The sequence below is a fragment of the Cololabis saira genome, chromosome 8 (genome assembly GCF_033807715.1).
Source record: "Cololabis saira isolate AMF1-May2022 chromosome 8, fColSai1.1, whole genome shotgun sequence".
In the NCBI taxonomy this organism is placed as follows: domain Eukaryota; kingdom Metazoa; phylum Chordata; class Actinopteri; order Beloniformes; family Belonidae; genus Cololabis; species Cololabis saira.
Genome location: NC_084594.1, coordinates 33090994 through 33116269, shown reverse-complemented (window position 1 = coordinate 33116269; position 25276 = coordinate 33090994). Strand labels below are relative to the sequence as shown.

General features: G+C 42.8%; 1 protein-coding gene across 1 annotated transcript in view; it reads right to left on the bottom strand.

Annotated features, from left to right (window-relative positions):
- Positions 1 to 25276, bottom strand: part of rhobtb3 (Rho related BTB domain containing 3) — a 41997-nt gene that overhangs the window by 14973 nt on the left and 1748 nt on the right. The window contains exons 3-7 of the mRNA XM_061727833.1: positions 24555 to 24747; positions 21191 to 21348; positions 20830 to 20938; positions 16347 to 16542; positions 14929 to 15128 (exon numbers count right to left, since the gene is read on the bottom strand). Coding sequence (XP_061583817.1) covers positions 14929 to 15128; positions 16347 to 16542; positions 20830 to 20938; positions 21191 to 21348; positions 24555 to 24747 — 856 coding nt within the window. The remainder of the gene's footprint in view (positions 1 to 14928; positions 15129 to 16346; positions 16543 to 20829; positions 20939 to 21190; positions 21349 to 24554; positions 24748 to 25276) is intronic.

The following is a 25276-nucleotide window of genomic DNA, read 5'->3' as shown; positions in this document are numbered from 1 at the left end:
AAAACACGACAAAACAAGACTTACAGATGGGTGTGAAGCTTCAGAGCCTTTTCATCACTTTTGCATGTCACAAATAATAACAGTTTATCCACATTAAGGCTATTTTTACAAACATATTGTGCGCATTAAAGCTAATTCTCAACTTAACCGTATCCACATCACATTGCTGACTCTAAAATGTTTACCGAACCTAAGAACTATCCCACCAAATCACAATTTCTCTCATTTTAACTCTTCCCCCACCGCATTAAAGGAAGACGACGCTGAAAATAACTGGCCAGATTCCAAATAAAACCAGAGTCTGCAAACACACACATGATTCTTTCGTGCCAGAGACGTGGACTGCATTTGCAAAACGTGCGCATGCACACAGTCACAAAAAAGTGACAATTTCAATAATTCAGCAGCACATTACAAAAGCAGACAGAGTCTTGGTGTGTTAACGTCACACAAGCAAAGTCATGGCCTCTGTGACTGTCCTCATACAGGCGAGTATGAGCAAACCCAGGACATGGGCAGCACCACAGGCCGAAGGGCTGCGTGATTCCTGAAACATGATGTTGTAGCCTTTAATTTGTCTGATTATCCCGTAAAATGAGCTGCAGCTGAAATACAGACGACACAAAGTGGCAATGTGCAGTTTGTTGAGCGTTTACTTTAAATGGGCATCTGAAGTTTGCTCTGAGGTTTCAGCCAAGAAACTACATGCATTCAGCTCTAATTACCCGACTGAAGAAAATGCACCGTCAGCTCCTCCAAACATACAACAGGCCTCTCCGCGTTTAAGGTTCACTTCAGAGATTTTCATACACGACTGCACAGCGTCTGCCTGCAGGGGATCATGGAAACGTGACATTCGCTTTCCACTCACCACATGCACACATATATAGCTCTTTCTACTATTCTCTGAAAGACCCCCCCCACACACACACACACACGCACACACACACCAACAATATCCTGTCTAGCCTTTTTATTGGCGCGTCTTTAAGCAGCGTCTCATCTCCTCCAACACTCTGCCTCCCAACTCATCCTCGCATCCTGTCACCTTCAGTTTTCACCTTCCACAGTACTTTCCTTTTTTTCCTCACACTCACTCTCAAGAATGTGCAAGAAAACACACACACACACACACAGCTCTTTCCATATCTCTCTTCTCTCTTATTCTTATTCATACAGTCACTTGCAGAGAATCAGCCTTTCCCTGTAATCTTCCTCTCTGCACTCCCCCTCCACCAGCCCGTGTGTCTGCGCGTCTCTCTCTTATGTTTACGTGTCAGAGCGTCATCGATGCTCCAATACATGTTAGCAGGCAGCCATGAATCAGATCTCAAAAAGAGTCGTGCACAGCATGCGGGCCTGTGATGAAGCGCTGGCATGCACGAGCACTGTGGTATCTAACGTGCAGTAAGCTGAGCTGTTTAGATTCTAAGCCGCAGAGTGAAGAGATTTTCTTTAGAGTGGCAGAGGACGTCACACGCAGTACCTGCCAAACTGAGATTCATACACAAATGAGCAAACACGTTACAATATATGCAGCTGCATGCTTTGTGTCTGCACACACTGTGAGATGACACTCGTACGTCATCCGAGGCCTGTTCCAACACAGATCTCATCATTCGCTGGTGCAGATACGACAAAGGTAGCAGAGTCAGATTTTATCCGCTAATCCCATTAGCCATCAAAGGATGAAAATGTTTTCAAAGCCTTTCCCTCGACTTTCTGATTTCCATAACAGGGCTGAGTTGGGAGGAGACAAACACAAATGACCTGAGGCAGGAAGGCGCCAGATCACGCCGTTACAAAAGAAATACTCAGGTCCCACTTTCAAATACTTCAGTTACTTCATGTCAAAATCTTTCCACTTGGCTGGTTCCTGCTCCTCAACGCAGCCAAATACTGGATACCAGCTACCTTCTGATCATCACGTCTCATCAGATGTCCTGTGTCGGTCAGTGCAGGGTTAATGTGTACAACCTGGTCATATCAACAGAGCCGGATGCACCAAAGCGGAAACGCTGCCCTCCAAAGTACAGCAATTATTCCACATTATTAATGGATACGCTTTAAGCAATGAAAAAATGCTCTCAGTAGCAGAAAATAGCTGACTGCTTCATGAATTGAAACGATCTAAACTGAAAAAAAATTATACTGTGGAATCATAATTTGTCAATAATAATCATGAAATTATGTAGGATCAACTAAAACAAACTTTTTAAAAAGTATGACCGGCAAAAACCCCTGACACAGCACAGCATCAAAAGAGAAAATTCCTTAAAGCACGTCAGCAGAAAACAATACTATAGTAATACTACCAGTACTGGAGTTGAGGGGGGATGAGGGGGGATGGCATCCCCCCCTGAAATAAAAACGGTCCAAATCATCCCCCCTGTAAAACTGCCATCCCCCCTTTCCATCCCTTATGTCATTTCATCAATGAATGTGGTTTTACTGCTATTTCAACATTTAGAGTCATCACCAGAAACATAACACCAGAAAAATAACTTATTTGACAATTTTCACCTGTTTCAAGTACATTTTCACTTGAAATAAGTAGAAAAATCTGCCAGTGGGAACAGATTTATCTTCTTATTACAAGCAAAAAATTCTTGTTCCACTGGCAGATTTTTCTACTTATTTCAAGTGAAAATCTACTTGAAACAGGTGAAAATTGTTTTTTTTTCCAGTGATGAGTCTTGTTTTAAGTGTAGTGAGATTTTTTTTACTAAAATGAAACATTTTAACTAGTAATAAGACAAATATTCTTATTAAGATTTTGAGTTTTTGCAGTGATCCATTTTACTTATCCTGTGAAGGACAGAGTCATATTGATAAGTTCAGAAAACAGTTTTTATTGTTGTGTTTTGATGTATTTGATGTTAGCCCAGTGGATATTTAAAGCTTACAGAAGGCTGCATTTAACTGCTGCTTTGTCATTCCTGCAGTATTTCTGCAGGTGTTTTGGTCACTGCTATTATTTGTAATATATTATATTATTTGTATTCAGCACCAATTATCTGTCCCCATATGATAAAATCCACCATCCCCCCTGATCTTTTTTCACAACTCGAGTACTGAATACTACTACTATAATACTACAATAAGAAATCTCAACAAGATACAAAAGAGAATGAGAGCAGCAACACGCTGCCACTGACACAGAGCCATCGTACTAATACTAATACTAATACTGACATGGCTGAGCTCCTCTCTGGTTTGGGCTGAGATTTGTTAGGATGAAGTACACGTTAGCCCCGGCTGGTGAGATGCTTTCGCCTTTTGAGATTTCCTCTCTCCGCCTGGCAGCTCCTGCACATCAGACCTTCCTGCCAGAACGTCAGTCTGGGCAACTGCATCTCCAAGCAATCACAGATTTTAATCAGGAGGGAGGACGGGCTCTTCGCTGTTGCAGTCCTGTTTCTGAAGGATCATCATTTAATACACGATTAAATCAGCAGAATTCATTAGAATTCACTTTTAAATAACTCTGCCTGATTGTCTGGTGTTGCCATGGTCTCTGGGGTTTCTGCTTCGGTGTTGACCTTGTCTCTTCGTTGGGGGTTTTTCATTTCATTTTGATGTAGCGTCAGGTGGCTTGCTGATATGTTTTGTCACGGTCTGTTCCTCTGCTGTGATTCCAGTTTGTGCTCCAACTGTGTTCTGCTGCTAAATATCACATGTCTTGCTGATCTGGGATTACTTCTCTCAGAATATAAACTAAACGCCTCTCGGCTTTTCTCTCCCCGTTGCCTCGTGCTCGTTGTCGGTCAGCGTATCTCGGCGCTCTGCTCCGTGCTGTGAACTCCTTACCACGACAGTTCCGTGTAATAAAAGTGTATTTATATTCTTCGCCAGCCTGCAGGCCTCCTGAATCTCCCACTGTGTTTGGATTAACTCATCTACTTTCTGTGGTTAGAGGTTTTTTATTGTTTACCTTGCAGGGCTTTATAGTCTGTTTAATGGCGATAATGACCAAAAAGATATTTGTCATAAATATAAATAAACGGAGTCGATGACTTTAGCTGATAAGCTTGAGTCACGCAGGCGGGGGACAGGATCTACGGATCGTTGCACATCTTCATGGTAAACATCTGTTGGACTGTTATCTTTCTGTTGTTGATGGTCTCTTACCTGTCTATTATCAAGCAGTTACTGCAGAGAGAAATACCCAGCAGCCTCAGCTGACGCCGCCCTAGTTAGCACATCCTAAATTTTATCCATACTGAACATCAGTTACTGCAGTTTAGGAATGGGTGATATTTTACCGTTCACGATAAACCGTCAAAAAAATCCCTCACGGTAAGAATTTGTCATCTCACGGTAAAAACGATAAATTCCCGTTGATGATGTTTTTGTGTAAAGCTGATTTATGGTTCTGCGTTAAATCAACACACAATGTACGTGAAGGAAGGAAGGAAGGAAGGAAGGAAGGAAGGAAGGAAGGAAGGAAGGAAGGAAGGAAGGAAGGAAGGAAGGAAGGAAGGAAGGAAAGGGGAGAAATAAGGGAAAAAAGAAGGAAGGAAGGAAGGAAGGAAGGAAGGAAGGAAGGAAGGAAGGAAGGAAGGAAGGAAGGAAGGAAGGAAGGAAGGAAGGAAGGAAGGAAGGAAGGAAGGAAGGAAGGAAGGAAGGAAGGAAGGAAGGAAGGGGAAGAAGGAAGGGAAAAAAGAAAGGAAGGAAGGAAGGGAGAAAGGAAGGAAGGAAGGAAAGGAGAGAAGGGAGGGAGGGAGGGAGGGAGGGAGGGAGGGAGGGAGGAAGGAAGGAAGGAAGGAAGGAAGGAAGGAAGGAAGGAAGGAAGGAAGGAAGGAAGGAAGGAAGGAAGGAAATGAGCCTGAAAGAAAGAAAGAAAGAAAGAAAGAAAGAAAGAAAGAAAGAAAGAAAGAAAGAAAGAAAGAAAGAAAGAAAGAAAGAAAGAAAGAAAGAAAGAAAGAAGGATAAATTCCCGTTGATGAAGTTTTTGTGTGACAAACATGGCGGATCTGAGAGTGAGATAGATTTATAGTTGAAAAGTTGGAGTTGAATTGGTATTTTTTTTATCGTCATTTTTATCGTTATCGGGATAAATGCCAGAAATTATCGTGATACATTTTTTAGTCCATACCGCCCATCCCTACTGCAGTTACGTTTTAGCACATTGATGTTAGCGTTTTTACCTTGAAGCACCGTCTCGTCATGCCAGCAAGACATTCATATACATTTGCTTTGTAGACGAATAAAAAATGATTAATTTTCTTACAGTTAATGCTTTTAACTTCCCTAATAACTCAATAATTTAAGACTACAGGACATACAGGACATAGTTCATCTCCTCCCTTTCTTTTTGTGAACAATTGTTTTATTGAAATTATAATCTCACATGACAAGGTTGAGAAATACAAACATTTTCAACGTACCCCCTCCCTCCCTCCCTCCCCCTGGCGGCATCCCTGTGTGTGTTCCCTGTGTGTTCAAGGAGCACAAGTCACAGTTCGGGTTGGTTGACAACTTCATGTGAAATCTCAAAAGTGGTGTCAGATAGGCCTTCTGACACAACTTATAGTGAATCAACTGGTGGTTGGGGTTCTTGGACGCATGAAATGTGTTCCCCCAGACATTTTCCCAGTTTATGTCCTCCTCCGCAACAGCCAAGTCTCTAGACCATACCTTAGCCAGGGGTAACTTCTTCTGTGTGAGTGTTTGAAGTTGTAAATACATCACTGATACGAGACCCCTAGTGTTCATTGTGAGTAGCCAGCCCACCACAGGGTGTGTCTGCAGCTTAGAGTTAGTCAACACACCACAGGCGCGAAGAGCCGACCGTAGTTGGAGGTATAGAAAGTGAGATGTCCTTGGCAGATTAAAACGAGAACACAGTGTCTGAAAGCTAAGCATACCTCCTGGGTCAAATACATCTCCGAGATTATACACACCCTTTGAGGACCATGATGCTGACTCAAACGGTTTATTCCCTGAGACAATATTCTTGTTCCCCCACAGCGGAGTGTTCAGATGCCATTTCCAATTCCCCCCAAGAATCTTCTCAACCGTCTTGAAATTTCTTATAGAATTTGTAATAACCGGCCCAAAGCGTAACATGCATTGGTTGATAGATAATCCAGAGAATAAGATCCCTTCGAGTTTGTAGGGAAACACCAGTGCATCTTCTACATCCCTCCAGGCTACCTGGGAGGAGCGGTCAAGCCATGTCTTCAGTGGGCGTAGCTGAAATGCCTGATGGTACCTCATAAAGTTTGGGAAGGCCAGCCCACCCTCCTGCTTTGATCGCTGTAAGGTGGAGAATTTAATTTTGGGATGCCCACTATTCCAGATATATTTTCGTAGCAGGGAGTCAACTTTCTTCCAATATCCCGCCGGAGGAGGGAGCGGAATCATCATGCTAACAAAATTGAGACGAGGCAACACGTTCATTTTGACAGAGGCAATCCTTGTTTGCAGTGAAGCTGGTAATTTAGTCCATATAGCTATATCACGTTCCACTTCTTTAAAAATGTTCTCATAATTTGTTTTTACAATATTATGCAGTGAAGGCTGAATCTGGATGCCCAAATACGTGATCCCTGCTGTGATGGGAATGTCATAAGGTAAAACTACCGATTTCGCTGGTTCATTCAGGGGCATCAGAGCTGACTTTGTCCAATTGATCTTATAGCCGGATAACATCCTGAACTCTTCAAAAGTGGTTAAAAGAGAGGGTATTGACTTTTCGATGTCTGATAAATAGATAAGTACATCGTCAGCAAAAGCCGATATGGTATGCGACGAGGCTTTAATCCGAATAGGAGCAACGACCTGGCTCTCCCTCAGATGTTGGGCTAGCGGTTCTAATGAGAGAATAAATAAACTTGGCGAGAGGCCACATCCCTGTCGGGTCCCGCGAAAAATGGGAAAGGGGCTTGAGTGTAAGCCGTTCGTGGACACCATGGCGGTGGGGTTAACATATAAAACACGAATCATGTCGACAAACCCTCTCCCCAGTCCAAATCTCTCCAGGACCGCCCACAGATACTGCCACACGAGCCTATCAAACGCCTTTTCGGCATCAAGTGACAGTATCGCGCATGGAGTCTGTAATTGTTGAGTTTCATGAATTACATGTATTAGGCGTCGGATATTGTCCGCTGCTAAGCGCCCTTTCATGAAGCCAGTCTGATCCTTATGAATTAGTCTGTCCATGTACCTCTCCAAACGTAATGCCAGTACCTTAGAATACAGCTTCTTGTCTGAGTCAATTAACGAGATTGGTCTGTAATTGGAGCAGTCAGTTTTGTCTTTCCCTTTTTTAGGGATCAGCGAAATCAGGGCGGCGTTAGTGTGAGTAGGGAAATAGCCTTTCTTAACCGCTGATTGGATCGACTCCAACAAAACAGGTCCCAAAATATCCCAGAAGTGTAGTAAGAGCTCTGGCGGTATGCCGTCTGGACCTGGCGATTTCCCTTTATTTGTCATCCTAAGCGCAGTCTCCAGCTCCTTTAAGGATATGGGACGACCCAGATCTGTTGCTTCCTGCTCCCCTAACGTGGGCAAATCCAGACTGCTCAGAAATTGCCTACATTTCTCTGAGTCAAAATCACTTGTTGATTTGTACAGGTCCCTATAAAAAGAGTGGAACACAACATTTATCTCTTTTGGGTCAGATGTAAATTCATTATTAGCCCTTTTGATGGTATTGATTGATGCTCTGGATTCGCTTTGTTTAAGCTTCAGCGCCAATAACCTGCTTGGTTTGCTTCCGTTAAAATAATAGCTCTGCCTGACTCTGTGCATGATGAATTCCGCTCGCCTCCTCAACAGATCACTGAGCTCCACCCTGACTCCCCTCAGTTCTTTTTCCGTCGATTTAGCGTATTTACCCTTTAACCGCTTCTCAAGTATGTGACATTTCTTTTCTAACTCGCAGATCCTGCGGCTCCTCTCTTTTTTGAGATGAGATGCATAAGAGGATGTAAAGTCCCTAATACACCCCTTGGTGGCCATCCATATATATGAGGCATCCTCTACTGAACCTATATTATTGGCTACGAATTCTGTAATCCTTTTCCTAAATTGTGTTACAAATACCTCATCCTGCAGAAGCGTTGTATTAAAGCGCCATCTCGGTGTTCTATTGAGTTTGTGACTAAGATCTATCGTCATCAACAACGGGTTATGGTCAGATAGTATCGCCGGCAGCACCTGTATGTGATCTCCGCCCGTTTTCAGACTCGAAGAGAGCAGAAAGTAGTCGATTCTGGAATGTGATTTATGATACGCAGAAAAGTATGTATAGTCTCTAATGCCCTGGTTCTGAATGCGCCACATATCAACTAGGCTAATATTTTGTATCATGTCGTTGAGAGCAGCTGATGCTGCCCGCTGGGTGTGGGAAACCGACAAGGTGGATCTATCTAAGTTAAGGTCGCACACTGCGTTCATATCCCCTCCCACAATCAGCTCATAGTCTGATAAAGACAGAAGCTCCTTGGTAAGTTCTGGAAAAAAGAGAGGGTCAAAAACTGCTGGTGCGTATACTGATACAAAGGCTACTTTCTTTCCATATATGGATGTACATAAATATGCTATGCGGCCTGATGTCCCTTTATTAACCTTTTCCACCTCTAAGGTCAGGCTCCTTTTGGCCAAAATGACTGTCCCCCTAGAGTTAGAACTCCCACAATCTGAAGCCACAACTTTATATTGCTTATTTTGAAAGCGTGATACATCCTCCACCCTCAGGTGTGTTTCTTGAATAAATGCTACATCTACCTCCTTGCGACGGAGTAAGTCTAAGCATTTCACTCTTTTAAGTTTTGCATTCAGTCCCCGGACATTATAGCTCAAAATAGTTAGCTTAACCATTATCAAAATGGGTAGCTATTGCTCCAGATGTGACAATAAAAGGCTTAACCCTGATGTAAAAGTCATAACCGAGATACCCATCCTCCCACCTCCCTCTGCCGCCCCCCCAAGCCCCCCTGAACAGTGGTTCCGATCCGTGTGACTTCTGCATAACGCAGCTCAGCAAGACTTCCTAAACTCCTATCCATCCCTCCCTTGTAACAGTTAACTCCCTCCCATCAGGTTAACACACAGCAGTAACACATACACCTGGCCGGAGATCCCTTATTCATCCAAAATAATTAGATAGTAAAAAATAAAGTGCAGGTAAAAACAAAAATAGGCACATATCTGTGAATATCGTGACCTCTGTCATCAATTCCAGCCATAAATCAAAAAAGTATTTGGTAAATATAAATACCCCCTCTAAGATTATTTCTTCAACAACCATAAGTAAACATTTTCATAACTAGGGCATCCTAGAATAACCAGATATAAAAATATAAAATAAACATTCTGGCAAACAGTTCCCCCACCTCAACCCTGCAACAGGTAGGGGGGCGGTGCGAACAGACCACGCCCCCTGCAGCCGCGAGCTCCTCCGACCCGAACGTGCGCTCTCCGTGCGAACCTCACCGGCACAAGACAACAAAACGGGTCAAGTTTTCCCCCGGAGAGTCATAGCAGACAACCGTGCTCCAATGATGCAGCTGGTCGATCCCGACCTCATCCGCGCTGGTCCGCAGTGTCGGACTGCTCCATGTCATCCTCCTCCGGTCGCGACGCATCTCCCGACCCGACGGTGAACAGCCGGCGGCGCGACGACGGTCCCTCCCCGGCATCCTTCCTCAGGAACTGTGCGGCCTCGCGCGCTGAAGTGAAGGTGCGTTGTTCATTGTTGATAGTCATCCTCAGGGTGGCCGGGTAGAGTAGAAAAGCTGGGATGCCTCTCTCATACAGCTCCTTCATCACCTCTCCATACGCCTTTCTCTTCTCGCTCGTGTATGCGCTGTAATCCGCGTAGAACCGTATTGTCCTCCCGGTGTCCTGTATGGGAGCTTTTTTCCTCGCCTCGCGAGCCCCTTGCAGGATGGTGTTGCGGTCCTGATACCTGAGCACTTTGAATATCATGGTAGCCTGGCCGTTGTTCTTGTTGCTGCGGATTCTGTGGGCGCGTTCTATTTGAATCTTGGTTTCACCAAGCGAGGGGATCCACTTTGGCAGCATTTCTTGTAGGAAAGCGATTGCATCCCCTCCCTCTCTGCCGGTTGCAATCCCTGTAATTCTCACGTTGTTCCGCCGGTCTTGGTCCTCCAGCGAGGCAACTTTCAGCTGCAACTTTTCCAGATCGGCGGTGTTGTTACTCACTTCCCTTTTCATGGCTCTCGTCTCGGCTTGTACCCGATCCACTTTCGCGACCAGTCCATTGACAGTTTCCATGTGGGCTTCCACTTTCCTCTCCAAGCTCTCTACAGAGTTTTTCATTCCGTCGATAGCTCCCTGAACAGCCCGTGTCACCGCTGCTTCCAGGTTATCTTGTTGTCTGGATAACGCTAGCTCAATAGCCACGCTCACGCTGCTAGCAATGTTAGCATTCACGCCGCCGTCCTCTGACTGTTTGCGTTTTGCTGCAGGAGTTTTGGCTGGCGAACAGCCCAGTTTCTTGTTCCCCGACATCTTCTAGAACTTTATCAATTCAGTAAATAAGATTTTCAAAACGTGTAACCTGACTAAATATCAAAATTGAGGGATAGCTAGTAGGAGCTCTAGTGTCCTCCGACCATTGCGTCTGCAGGTCACTTCCGGTCTCCATCTCCTCCCTTTCTGTAGATCGATCATACTGTCGAGTTACTTCACAAATTGTTCCTGATTAACTCTGATCCAAACACTGGCCAGCTCACAACATTAACTATAATCAGTGAATACACAAAGATGAGATACTCTTTTTGCATCTTCTTTAGTCCAGAGGACAGAGAGTAACTAATCTTGGAGTAATAAGTAATGACATTTGCTGTCCAGAGTCTATCAGTGCTTGGCTCAGAGTTTACCAGAAACGATTCATGAGAAAAAGCCGATATTCAGTGGAACATTTGTTGGTAAAGAAAAATATCCACAATGATCAGTGACTACGTTTACATGCAGTCAAAATTCGGGTTATTGCTAATATTCCGGTTACTGAAACATTCGGAATATTCAGTTTACATGCGTGAGTAAACAGGGTTATCCCTGTTTACATGGTAATTAATCATTCGGGATATCCCGATCAAACCAGCGACGCGCGGAGAACGTGATGACGCAATTCCCGTCATTTCTGCTTCTTCTTCCTGTATCCAAATTCAAAACAAATGCTGCTTCGCGCAACTTTTCTCTCAACTTCATGTAAATCTCGCTATCCCGGTACTTTCTACCGTCTACAAATGCAGAAATGTTCAAAAAGGGCTGGATGGATGAAGGGATGATGATGAGTGGCTGAGGCAGGTGTATGTTTGCGGGGACCCGGTGGTATTTTCCACACATCACCATCGCTGCTGATCTGTGACTCTATGCGCACCCATCTCACACAGACAGTGTAAAAAAAGAAGTGAAAAATATGAACGCTTTGCTTGCTGTTATTCCGGGAGGTCTGACAAAGTAACTCCAACCGCTGGACGTCGGTGTGAACCGGCCGTTCAAAGTGAAGCCTTATGGTTCCGCGTTAAATCGACGCAGAGCCTACAACGGAGGTTACATAACCTACGGCGTAGGCTCTGCGTCGGTTTAACGCGGGACCATAAATCAGCCTTAAGGCTGCACCGGCGTGGGAGAGATGGATGACTGAGGGGGAACAGTTTCTCCAGGAGTGGAAAGCAGCGCCAGGCAAGTTATGCCACAGTTTGCAGATGGATTGTTGATCCGTGGGCTAAGGTGTCTGCTGGGACTATTTTGCGAGATTTTGCAAAAGCATTTCGAGGCGCCGCGCGGCACAGAAAGAGACTCTGACAGCGAGGAATCCGGACTGGCACAGCTGATTTAGCGCAGCTCTTTAATGCAGACACAGAGGATGAGACTTCGATGGGGTTGATTAATGTAAAAACTGAAATAAAGTAAATCAAAATAAGTTTTGCTCCGGCTCTATTTTTAAAAACGCACACTCGCGTGCTTGTGTGTGTGTTCCGCGGCGCGTGTGTAGACGGCGCGCCGTGTGTGTGTGTTTGAAATACACAAATGACACAAAAATGAGGGTATGCCTTTCCACACAGCACGCCGAATGGTCGTGAAAATACGGTATTTATATATGAAATGTCAGAATAGGTCATTTTTTGACGACACACCAGGGTGCCGCGACACCCCGGTCGAGAAAGGCTGGTTAGAGGAACTTCCTGGACTCAAAAGACCAGGATTCCTTGCGAACAGAGCATGCGCAGAAAACAAATTCCTGTTCCGTTTGGTCGGGATATTCCATTTGGCGTTTATATGACTGAATATTCGGGTTTTAAAAGGAGTAACCCAGGGGTAATATTCGGGTTTTTAAAAACCGGAATATGAGCAAATTCGGGTTATTTAAAGTGTTTACATGGCCGTACAAATTCGGGTTATTGCCAATATTCGGGTTTTAAAAGGGTTATTGAGTGCATGTAAACGCAGTCACTGAAATCATTTGAAAAGGGTAAAAGTACTAATAAATAATAACTGACTAATGGGAAAAGAGACATTGCATTCTGAACTGTGGTTCAAAAGAATCTTTCTAAATGAATAAATAAATACATTTGGACTTGACAAATTAGTTGGTGTGCCTAGAAAAGATTGAAAATAATTTGAGCAGTGACGTGTTAATTCAGGGTTTCCCGACTCGGGTCCTCGGGGGCCGCTGTGCTGTGTGTTTGAGATGTTTCCCTGCTTCAACACTTCTGATTCAAATATTACCCAAACTGAATATCATGGAGAGACCTGTGCAGACCTCGATGACAAGCTGATGACGATCCCTTCACTTGAAACAGCTGTGTTGATGCAAGGAACATATTAAAGAAAGTGCAGGACCGTGGCCCTAAAGGACCCGAGTGAAGTGAAGTTCAATCTTTGGTCACAAAAAGCTGTCACCCTACTCTGGTGTTTAAATGGACCACAGAAATCAGAGAGAGCTGTCTGAGGAAATCAGAGAGAAATGAATGGACAAGGTGAAGGCTGGAAGAGCATCTCCAAGCAGCTCCATGTTCCTGTGACTAAAGTTTGACATTTGTTTCAGACGTTTAACATCCACGGTGCTATAGCCAACCTCCCTGGACGTGGCCAAAAGAGTAAAGCTGATGACAAATTGAAGAGACAGATAGTACAAATGGTAACCAAAGAGCCTAAAAGCACTTCTAAAGAGATCAAAGGTGAACGCCAAGGCCAAGGTGCATCAGTGTCAGATCACACTATCCATCACGGCTTGAGCCAAAGTGGATGACCCAGGAGGACCAGATTATTAAAAACAGCGAGAGTGGAATTTGTCAAAATGTGTACTGACAAGCGACAAAGCTTGTGGGAGAATGTCCTTTGGACAGAGGGGACAAAAAACAAGCTTTTTGACAAGTCACATCGGCTAACGGATGCAAAGACTGCAGCTGCTGTGAAATAGGGCTGGGCGATATATCGAGATTTTAATATATATTGATATATTTTCAAACGCGATATGGTACGAGACAATATCGTTTATATCGATTATTAAAAATTTTTTTTTAATTTTTTATTAATTTAATTTATAAATTTTTAATTTATTATATTTTTTTTATGATTTTGATATAGCTTATTTTGTGACAAATTGACTTGAATGTTTTATTTGACATTTGCACAAATGTTTTGTTATTTGCACAATTGTCAACTGTATTAATTGCACAGTGTATTTTAATGTAATTGTTATGCAGGAAAGGGATATTTGTTTTATTTTATTCAAGAAGCATTTTATTCTATATATGCAGGCAGTTTATTTTTATTTCATTTGTTTTATACATTTTGATATTGTGCAGACCTCTGTTAATAAAGGAACCTGTGTGACATTTGGCATGAGGCTTTGCATTAAAACGGACTGTTTTTTTAAAGGTTTGCCTCAGAAAAATGAAGCTAACAGAGATGTTATGCTATAATGCTTTGGGGGAAACCCCAATTATGGCACAGAAAAAATATTGATATATATCGGGTATCGCCATTCAGCTAGAAAATATCGACATATGACTTTTGGTCCATATCGCCCAGCCCTACTGTGAAACATGGAGGACACTCAGTTCTACACTGCTGTGTTTGGTACAGGATGTCGGGAACCTGTGCAGGTACAACAAAGTCTCAACTATCAGGACATTCTGGAGACAAATATGCTGCCCTGTGTCAGAAAGTTTGGTCTCAGTCACAAGTAATGGGTCCTTCAACAGGATAATGACCCAAAACACACAACTAAAAACTGCCAAGAATGTCCATCTATGAGTCCTGATCTAAATCCTATGGAACATCTGAGGAAAGAGCTGAAACATGCAGTCTGGAGACAAATAAAACCCTTCAAACCTGAGACAGAGTGGACAAAAACACCTGACTGGTGGAGACGTCTTATGGAGAGTTACAGAAATCACCAGACTGCAGAGACTGCCTCAAAAAGCTGTGCAACAAAGTAGTACGCTGCGTCTCACGTCAGTATTGTCCAGGGCAGTCGCATTCACTTTTCTTTAAGGATTCTCTTGAACCACCATTAAAAAGTAAGGTCTGATTTGCATGAGTCAATTTCCAGTAAATTACTATTTATGGTCACATTTGGGTTTTTCAGTGACCAGTGTTGGTTTTTCTTTTCTTTTAAAATACCATCAAATGTATCTAGCTATGATGTCATCACAAATGATTCACTCATTTAGGTCACCTCTAAAGTAAACAATCATTGGCCACGACCTATTTGAGGAAGTGCATGATAAACAAAAGCATCATCCTTCATTGGGAGATGAAGGTTGGAGACTTGGCTCAAACCTGTCTCCCTTTTTAATCAGCACTTAAATATTTGGTGTCATGTCCTGAGCAGCAATTACCGTCAATCACAAAAACAATCAGAACAATAAGTGTTTGTCACGGTTGCGTGGGTCACAGATTTCAGACGGCAGTTCCATCTGAGCTGAGTTTTACCTCTGTAGATGAACATGAGGGTCTCCCACAAGCACATGCACAGGAGCGGGTCCTTCACCACCAGACGGGTGAGGCGTCCCGCCAGGTGTCCCTCCGCCCGCGGCATGTCGTCGATAATGCCGCCGTCCCAGGTGGAGAGCAGGGAGTGAGGCCCAGCGTCCCGTGTGTCTCTGCAGACACAGCGGGACTGCGGACGTTCCCTGTCAGCGCAGAGAAGAACAAAGAGCTTCAGCGTCTCGGTATCTGAGCTGAGCTGCCCCCTCGCCCCGGGATCTTGTTAACCTGCATCCTGTGAAGGTGTTGAAAGATCTGCGTGTATGTTTGTCTGGTGTACCGTAAGAAAACCAGTGAACAGAATCAAATGTTAATACAAGCTTTTATTATATCGTGCACAATATTTTCATGCCGGAGGTGCACTTTTCTCAAACCACAGAGGTAGGAGAGAAAAGCACACAGTGGCCATCGATCCAGCCCTATTTATACTATTTATACTGAAAAGGGAGGTGTTCTTTACGTTATAGGTGCTGATGTTGAACCTTATCTGTGGGGAAAGACACCTAAACATGTCACACTTTCAGCCATACATCTCCTGCTGATAGTTTCTTACTTGAGATGCTAACTCAGCAAATACCTAAGATCACTAAAACTTTGTGAAAAACAGGATGGAACCTAAATGTTTTAAAACATCTGTTTCTCTTCTTTGTCTTCACCTAAAGAAGAACTCAGCTAAACAGTCTAGTCCAGGGGTCGGCAGCCCGCGGCTCTAGAGCCACATGCAGCTCTTTAGCGCCGCCCTAGTGGCTCCTGGAGATTTTTCAAAAATGTTTGACCTTTCTTTTCCTTTTTTTCTTTTTTTTCTCTCTTTTCCCTCTTTTTCTCTTTTTTTTCTTTTTTCCTTTTTTCCTCTTTTTTTCTTCCTTTTTCCTTTCCTTTTTAATCTCGACATTTCGACTTTTTTCTCGAAATTTGTACTTTTTTCTCGACATTTCAACTTTTTTCTCGAAATTTTTACTTTTTCTCGACATTTCGACTTTTTTCTCAAGATTGTACTTCAACATTAATCTTGACATTTCGACTTTTTTCTCGAAATTTCAACTTTTTTCTCGAAGTGCATAATGAAAAAAAAAAACTCTTCCCCCATTTATAACTAATATAGATAGATGCAGCATGTGTTGCCTTCATTCTAAGGCTTATACAAGACTTTTAATTTTTTGCGGCTCCAGACATATTTGTTTTTTGTGTTTTTGGTCCAATACGGCTCTTTCAACATTTTGGGTTGCCGACCCCTGGTCTAGTCCTACAAAGCAGGATGTCGTCCTCCGCTGAGAGCAACCACCACCAGTGTAGAATCTTATAGAAAAACCCCTCATACCTTTAACAATTTCATCCAATCCCAACAGTGTAAATGTGTGTTGTACCTGGTCTTGGGCCCCAGGAGCAGCTGCCTGAAGTACGGGCTGACGGCGCACAGCACGGCTGCGTGCGCCCACCCGAGTTCCTTCCCAGAATCCCCCGCGTAGAAGGCCACGTCGGCAAACTGCATGCCGCGCTCCAACAACCACTGCATGTCCTGGGAGAAGCTGGACTCCTCCACTCGGATAGGGGGAAGGCGAGCTTGGAGGACACAGGAAGACAGGAAGGTCAATTAAGAAAAGGAGGCAGAAGCATAATCAACAATTGCAGCTGAAATGAAATCCCAAAATAAGAGAAAATCTGCTAAACGTGTTCTTACCAGCTGCGTAGCAGTACAAATAATCTTGTCTATGGCAAATAAAGAGCTCTTCTTTTACCGTGATGTTTTGTCTGAGAGAAATTGTGTTTTTTGTAGATGAGGTGACAAGTGCGGTGACGTCTTTTAGCCGAAAAAGGAAAAGATGAGAGATAGCAATGCTGGAAGGCATTTTGGGACATCTTTACGGACACTGAGTGGAAGAAGGCTTGGGCATTGCCTTATAAGTATTGTTTCTCCAATAAAATAAAAGAGGTTCACATTAAAATTCTGCACACTATATATCCAACAAATGTATATTTTTTAAATTCTTAAATATTGCAACGTGGAACCAGAAACCATAACTCATTTATTCTACCACTGTGCTCGATCTTTCAATTTCTGGTCTCAATTTGAACAATATATAGTGTCTAAAATCAAGATAAACATCTCAATTGACTGTAGGAGTGTGATATTTGATTTGATATTTTGATTTTGTCCATGAAGAAAATCACTTTTATTATAAACCTGTTCATTCTGTATGGCAAATGTCACATACACAAATGTAAATACTCCAAAACTCCACCCCACTTTAAAGGTTTCTTACTGGAGTTTAAAGAGTACATTAAATCCCTTAAACTAATTGACACCAAACAAAGTATAACATCCACCGATATATACAAGAAGTTTTTTTTAAAGATGAATACTGTACTTTACATTTTATTTATTTATTTTTTCATTCACCTTTTTTTCATATTTTATTTATTCACTCATTTATGTGCCATTCTCCCTACTTCTGTTAATTTCACTGGAATTTTATATTTATTTTTTTGTTACATATATTAGAGCACTTGTCTGATGTTCTTTGTATATAACTTCTTCTCAATAAAAAAAAAAAAAAAAATTTTCAAAAAAGCTCTACCGTAGCCCGACTGGCACCTTTAACCGTGGAGGTAGAAAGCGGACCATAATAGTTAGGTCTTAAATTAAAGAGATTAAAACAAAGCACACCTCAAAACATATCCTTTATGAGATTAATGTTTGCACAACCTGAGCTGTCAGTGGTTTTCAATAAGTGATTTGCAGTGCGTTTAAGCGAGGATGGTGAATGAACATTTTTGGCCGTGGAAACGGTGCTGTTCCCGAATCCGTGCATGTCACATTTGATTTAAACTTAACTGAAAGTTGCGTTAGGCTGTGCTGGACAAACAGCCATAAATTTAACCAGCCCTTCCTGACAGTTTGTTTTGTAAACGTCGAAGCTTTTACTCGCTCAATAAAATGTTGAATTACACAGCAGAAAAATGGCCGGATCAAAAATGAACACTTGCTCCAGGTGCTTTTATGGCGCACGAAAAAAAAAAAAAAAAAAAGGTAGTTGTAGCAGAGCAGCAGAGCAAACTTCCTTCTATGTGACTGTTCATTCAACACAAAAATGACATTCAGTGAGTTAATGATAGCAGCTGGCTTCAGATCGATTCAGACATCTCTAATCTAGTGAGAAGAAAGAACATAAGATTTAGGAGAAGTGGCAGAAATGCAAATGTCAAACGCTCCATCTTAGTCTAATTATTCTGAAGCTTTATGAGCGTAATCAACCCACCCGTCCTGCTGCAGCCCACTGTAAATGGATGAGACTTTCAGTTACTTTTGATCCGACAACTTCATTTATTCTCTCGTTATTAGCGATTTTTGAGTTTGCAGACTCCAATTGGCTTAGAGAGAGTTTGATTAAGTCTGAAATAAATCTGTAAGCGAGTAGATGTTGATGCCAAGACCTAAAAACTTTCAGTGAGAGACTTGTTTTACTGATTGATTGATATGATAGCTTAAATCATTTCTTATTGGTGTTGTTTATGAAGAATACCACACCACTAAAGTGGATCTCATGTTTGAATTCAAATTGTTTTAGGTTGAAATGAGTGTTGATACACTGTTTGGCTTGAACTGAAAATGTAACTTATTAATCATCATATTATTCTGAATTAAATCTTATTTTGAAAAATAGAAATAAAACGATTAAATTGTCCACTATTTACAGACAATTATTTCAACCTCCAGCTCCTCCCGAATGCTGCAACCGGGGGTCTGATGAGAGCTTGCAACAGAGGTCATACTCCCCCAGATTTAGCTTCTATAAAACTCTTCTCTTAATGACTGATCTTCATTATGTCTTAAAGAGCTCATAGTTATCTACTTTCCAAGCAGAGCACTTTGCCCTCAGACGGTAGGTTTACTCGTGGTTCCTGTAGTCTTTCCTCTGGAACCAGCTCCCAGTTTGTACTTAGGATGCAGACACCCTCTCTACCTTTAAGATAAAGCTTAAAACCTTCCTTTTTAATAAAGCGTATAGTTAGAGATGGCTCGGGAGCCCTGAAACGTCCCCTAATTGTGCTGCCATCGGCCGAGACTGCTGGCAGACCTCCTGTGATGCTCCTCTCCTCTTCTACTCCTCCTCTATTAATGACTGTAGTGTTGTCATTAACCTGTGTTCCTTCTTCACAGCAGGAGCTCCTGGTCTGCTGCTGCTGCTGTTCTCTCTTCTGTCCTTTCCTCTGAAGCCCCGACTGGTCCAGGCAGATGGGAGCCCTTCCTGAGTCTGGTTCTGCCAGCTTTCTTCCTGCTAACGACTTATTTTTCCTTTCTAGTCACCTGGCGCTCACCCAGGACGGGGGAGTGTATCAGAGAACATCTTTGATGCACGTTATTGGTTTCCTTAATGATGTAATAATTAGGGCCCGAGCACTGACAGTGCGAAGGCCCTATTGTATCTGTAGGGGATGTTCTCGTTCTCGTTTTCCTTGTTTTCCTCATTTTTATTTTCCTCGTTTTTCTTCCCTCAAAATGAGAGCCTTTTTGCCCCTCTAAACGTGCCCCAAAAGTCACCAAATTTTGCACGCAAGCCAGGAATGGCAAAAATGTGATATTTAATGGTTTGTATTAATGGGCGTGGCCTAATGGCTCAACAGCGCCCCCTTGAAAACTTTGTGCCTCAAGCCCCACAATACGGTTTGACGTACATGCACGAAAATCGGTACACACCTGTATCATGTCGCAACTTAAAGAAAAGTCTCTTGGCGCCATGGCCGAAACCGAACAGGAAGTCAGACATTTTGAATTAATCATGTAATTTTGGCGCAATTTATGCCATTTCTTCGGCAATTAATACGGCCCGAACCGTAACGTGCACCCAGGTGTGTTATACATCAAAATGTGCGTCTCCATCCTGCGATGATGGGCATTACTTTTCTCTTTCAAAAGCGTTACCGTGGTGACGATAGACGCCAAAAACGCGTCCCCCCTTCATCTGATTGGTTCAAATTTGATAGTCCCTACTTTCTGCCATAACTTTTGAATGGTTTGATATGAAGAGTCGTGGGTGATGTCATCGGACTCGGTTTTGAGTCCTTGACCATAATTGGTGCAAATTAGCCCCGCTCCTTCTTCTGATTGGTCGATATTTGATAGTTCCTATTTTCTGACATAACCTTTGAATGGTTTGACATAAAGAGTCATGGGTGGTGTCATCGGACTCGGTTTTGAGTCCTTGACTTTTATTGGTGATAATTGCACGCGCGAGGGCCCGTTCATCGCTGCTTGCAGCTTTAATTAATATTGTACTTTTTGACTTTGTATTAATTGGACTGATTTGGAATAGGTTAAACTGTATCGTTGAAGTGCCTTGAGACGACATTTGTCTCCATGTAGAAGCTGAAGATGAATTGAATTTCTTCAAAGTTCCTCAAAGTTTTACTGAAAATACATAAAAGATGAACTGCAGCAGGCACGGTGCAGATTAGACACCTGCATCTTTAAAATATCCAATTATGTAAAGATAATATGGTTTAAGATAAGCCTAAAAAGAAATCATCTTGAATCCCACACTGATAGATTGAAATGTCTGGGGAAAAAAAGGAGTGAATCCTCCATTTTGACTCTCTTCTTATTCCCAGTTTGAGAAAGAGAATATTGATCTCCTGGAACTATTGTGCTCAGCTCTTTTTCTGGCCACGTAAGCTCAAGAGGATACAACAGTCAGTCCACAGAATACTCAAAACATACTTAAAGAGCACTTTGAAGAAACTATAATTACGTAATAACATGAAGTACATTCTCCCAGAAATCACCCGGACATGAACACACAGCAGTTACAATGAAGGATATTATTTTAAAAGCCATCGTATTCCTCTGACCTGGTTGTTCTAAAAACGGGGGACGGAGCTCATTCACTTTATTTCCTCGCCTCTTGTCTGGCCTCTCTTTGGCTTTGTGCTTCAGACACTGAATCATGAAGTACTCTAGCTGAACAAAAGCAGACACACACACATTAGATCAGATGCAGGAGGGCTTCACATCACAAATACTGATGTCGAGTCCCCAGGAAAAACGACTCCCTGAGAGGACTCATTGATTTAACAATTAAGCAAATTAAAATCACTGCTTTCCTTAGAGGATAGGAGGTAAAAAAAAAAAAAAAAAAAGAAGAAGAAAATCATCATCAATAACTTCATTTAAAACTGGATCTCTTCCGACTTGGGGCGCCTGGTCACTTACCACGCTGCCAAAGTAGCGGCCGACAAAGACGTGATTGAGGGAGGGCAGCTCCAGATAGGTGGCCCCCAGGTCCCGGGACAACTGCAGCCCTTCGTTGTGAGGCACACAGCTGCTCCAGTCGGACGCACACAACGGACACGTACAAGGAGGGCCTTCATCTGAACACAGAGAACAAGCCACGCAGTAAGCGTGTACCACAGACGCGCACCCGCCACTTTATCAGGCTTACAAGTAGGGCTGGGGATCGATTCAAATGTCAAGAATCGATTCGATTCCGATTCTTAAGATTCAGAATCGATTATCACGCTTTGATTCGATTCGATCCGATTCGATTCGATCCGATATTGATTTGGGTTACTGTTAATAAAACTGTTTTTTAAGCTGTTGCATGAATTATATGACTGTAGTTCTGCAACATATTAATACTAGTATTATATTGAGATGAAACAGCAAGTATTGGCAGCTAATGATGCTGTAAGGACCAATCAGCTCCCAGAATGCTGATAGAACTGAAACAGAAACATCATGTGGGTCAGAATTACCAAACAGATCCAGGGCAGCAAACAGAGGACGAAAGAAATCGCTTTTATTTTTTCCCCATTTATGAGAATTTGGTTTTTAACATTTATGCAAATGTAACCCCAAGACAGTATATAAAGCAAAGAAATATAGACAATTTATGCAATTATAACTGAAAACGTTAATGTTTTCATACCTTTAAACATATTTAAAGGCAAAAACATGGCACTAGTTATTCTCGTGTCCAACAAAATATTCCTTTTTTGGGCATAAACAAAAAAGTACCAAAAGTTGTAATGTAATGATGAAAGAAAAAAAGAAAAAAAAACGTTGTTTTTTTTTTTTAATCGATCTTTAGACATATGAATCGATTCTTAGGAATTAATATGAGAATTGATTTAAAATCGGAGAATCGATCTTTTCAACACAGGCCTACTTACAAGCCACATGAGTGAACTCTGTAAGAAGCAGTACACAAGGCTTGATGACACTTTTTAAGAAAACATGAAGCTAATTCCAATTTAACTGCAAATTAAGTCAAAATGACTGAATGAACTGCACCAGGACAACGAAGCGGTAAAAAGGAGACTAAAATACCACTCCCTCTCAATGCATGCATGTGCCTTACATGGATGCATACAGGGCAAAATCTACTCACAGCACCTCCCAGACCTCACTTATTATTACACATTATTACACTTTCTGTACGTGTAATTATCCCTTGGATGGCTGTGATTATCAAGAGCAGCTAAAGAACGCTGGCTGACACCCCAGAGGGACAGAAAGTAGACACATGTAAAGTCCAAGAACATGTGGAAATCTACAAAATATCAAACACCCAATAAAAGACCACACATGACGCTCCAATTGCAAGTTTTTGTCTCTCAAGCGCAAAAGTTATTTGACATGACGTTTAACACACACATCGGATTCCACGGTTACACCAGGGCACATTATGGTTTTATATGTGTACATCCCAGTTCCCTCCCTCTTCCTCCCTCTGTCTCTTTCCTACGGTGCAGCCATGTACATTAGGTTGATACTGTTTCCTTTTTGTGAGCTGTCTGGCAGTCGGGGTTCCGACACAAAGAAATCCTTCGGTGGTGCTTTGAAACTGCAGCCTTCACATCCTCACTAAGTTCATCTAACTGGCTAGAATCTGCAGTGGCACGTGCACTAGGACAAACTGCACTGTGGCACGAGTGTACAGGGAAGCACAGAGGCAGAATCAGATAGAAAATGAGAGGGACTGTATTGATGGAGAAGAAAAGGCGGGCAGAGGGAGAGGCAGAGCGGGCAGGACATTGAGCCATGTGCTGCGGAGGCATTTGATAAATCCTGCTGCTATTAACCTACAGGCGGGAGATGACGCTGGGCTGAGTCTGTGTGTCTGGGAGTGAGGGGTAAAAGAGGTGGAAGGAAGAGAAGAGCGCGTGCGAGTCTCTGACGAGCAGTGACTTGGCATATCAGTGGTACATTTGTGCGAGTGAGCGTTCTGCGAGTGGTGCCCTTGGCTACATTGGCCCTTGCTCCTCGGTCCAGCAGTGGTTTAATGTCTGCATTAATGCACTTATGGCAGCGCTCGTTATCGCAGCTCTGCCTCAGGTGCTCCAAAGTTAAGCAGCAGGAAGCGCTGAGAGCCCGGCCGGCAGTCTGCAGTCAGGAGGGGATGGACCGGGCATCCTCGCAGGGGCCACAAACAGCCCCCGTTAGCGGCTACTCTCTCTCTCACTCGCTCAGAAAAAGACACGCTGTGATCACTCTGCACCAGCGCTCTTACAGGATCCAAAAGTATGTTGAGCAGATGAGCTAAAAATACAACCTGCTGTGTTTGATGTGCTTGTTTACAGAATAGGAATTCAACGGGGGTCAGTGTGCCTGCATAAATAAAAATAAAAATAACACAGACGCACTAAGATGTCAGTACATATGTGCGTTAACGCCGGATGTATGGAGAAGCCTCCAGTCAGGCTGTAGCTCACAACAATAGATGCAATACTTGTAGCAGCTAAAAATAACATTTTTGCTTTGCTTAATTATAATGGTACTTTAAGTTTAAGTTGTGGATAAGTTTAAATTATAGAAATTATACTTATGTTACGTCATCACGTTGGGGCTTATAGGTGTGGCTTTAATTTGTTGGTTGGTTGGTTTGATTGTGTGGTGGCGGGTGGAAGACAAACGAAAGTGTTCATATAGTAGGCTGATATATTTTTTGTTGACCGTCACCGTTTTGCTTCAGCTGCGCAAATATTAATTGTTTGTTATTTTATTTTTGCATTATAATAATTGATTGCTGCCTTTCTATCTTTTTGTTACAATAAACCTGGATCAGTTTAAGAACCAATTCAACAGACTTTTATTTTCCCCTTTTTGAATGACGCGTCAGCAAGCGGCCTCAGCTGCCTTTTTTTGTTCCTACAATACTTGTACAATACACTTTTGAGTCGCAACTGTGAATTTTTGCCAACTTGCAAAGTTTCAAAAGTTTTTTTGGTGTGTGTTTTCAGGGAGCTGGCAGCCTGCAGGCATTGGGGGGTATTTCATCATGAGCTTCTTCCTTATTGCTGGCAGAACATGCTAGAGGACACAAGACTCCTCATCAGGAACATGAAAATGCCCTCAAACCAAAATCCACAACTGAGGCAGCAGTAAGATGAGTGTGAAACACAAAGCCGTATCAAGCAGTAGCTTGAGGATGAAGACATTCTGTGCTTGTCTACTCTAAAGTTCCACTCTTCACTCACAACACTGATGTTGGCAGAACTAAACTCAATCCACCACTTGTGACAAAAAAAAAACAAAAAACCACACAGAAAAACAGAACAAAGGTTAGAGTGCTCACCATTCAGGCGAGCTCCAACAGCAACCAGGATAACAGGCACGCCCCAGTGTCTGAGGAGAGGGCGGAGCCTCGGGGCATAGCCGTTTCTGACCTGCTGGAAGGCCAGTTTGTCCGTGACTGAATATTTAATGACAAGGATGTCTGCCTGCTCGAGAACCTTGCGTACACTGGCCCAGTCGCTGTCCAACAAGTCCTGGAAAAGCAAGAAAAGGAGGACAAGTGGAGAGAAGGAGGGGTCAGAGGAGAGCATATGCATGAGAAAAAACAACACAGACCCTCCTGAGCTCTTTGCATGCTCAACATGTGCCATAAATTCTACCTCAGACAACACTAACCCTTCCCCTTGCAAGTCTAAATGCCTCACTGTGGCATGCTCTAGGGACTTTACCCCCAAGGACCCGTGTGAGACTAACTGCTCTAAACCAACCTGATTCAACTCATTAGGCAGGGAAACACACACAAACACACACACACACACACACACACACACAATGAAAGCTCTGAGCAGCCTGAATAAAAATGCACAAAGAGACGGAGAATTTGACTGTCAAAAATGTCCCAGCAACACACCGACATGGATCGACAGCAGTACAATAGCACGTGTGCAGAGCTGTAACGAATTAATAACAGTGCTTTCATTTCTAATTCATGTGGTATTCAGAACAAAAGGCCTTTCATCTGGGTTTTTGTGCATTGCATGTTACAAGATTGTCCTCTAAGTG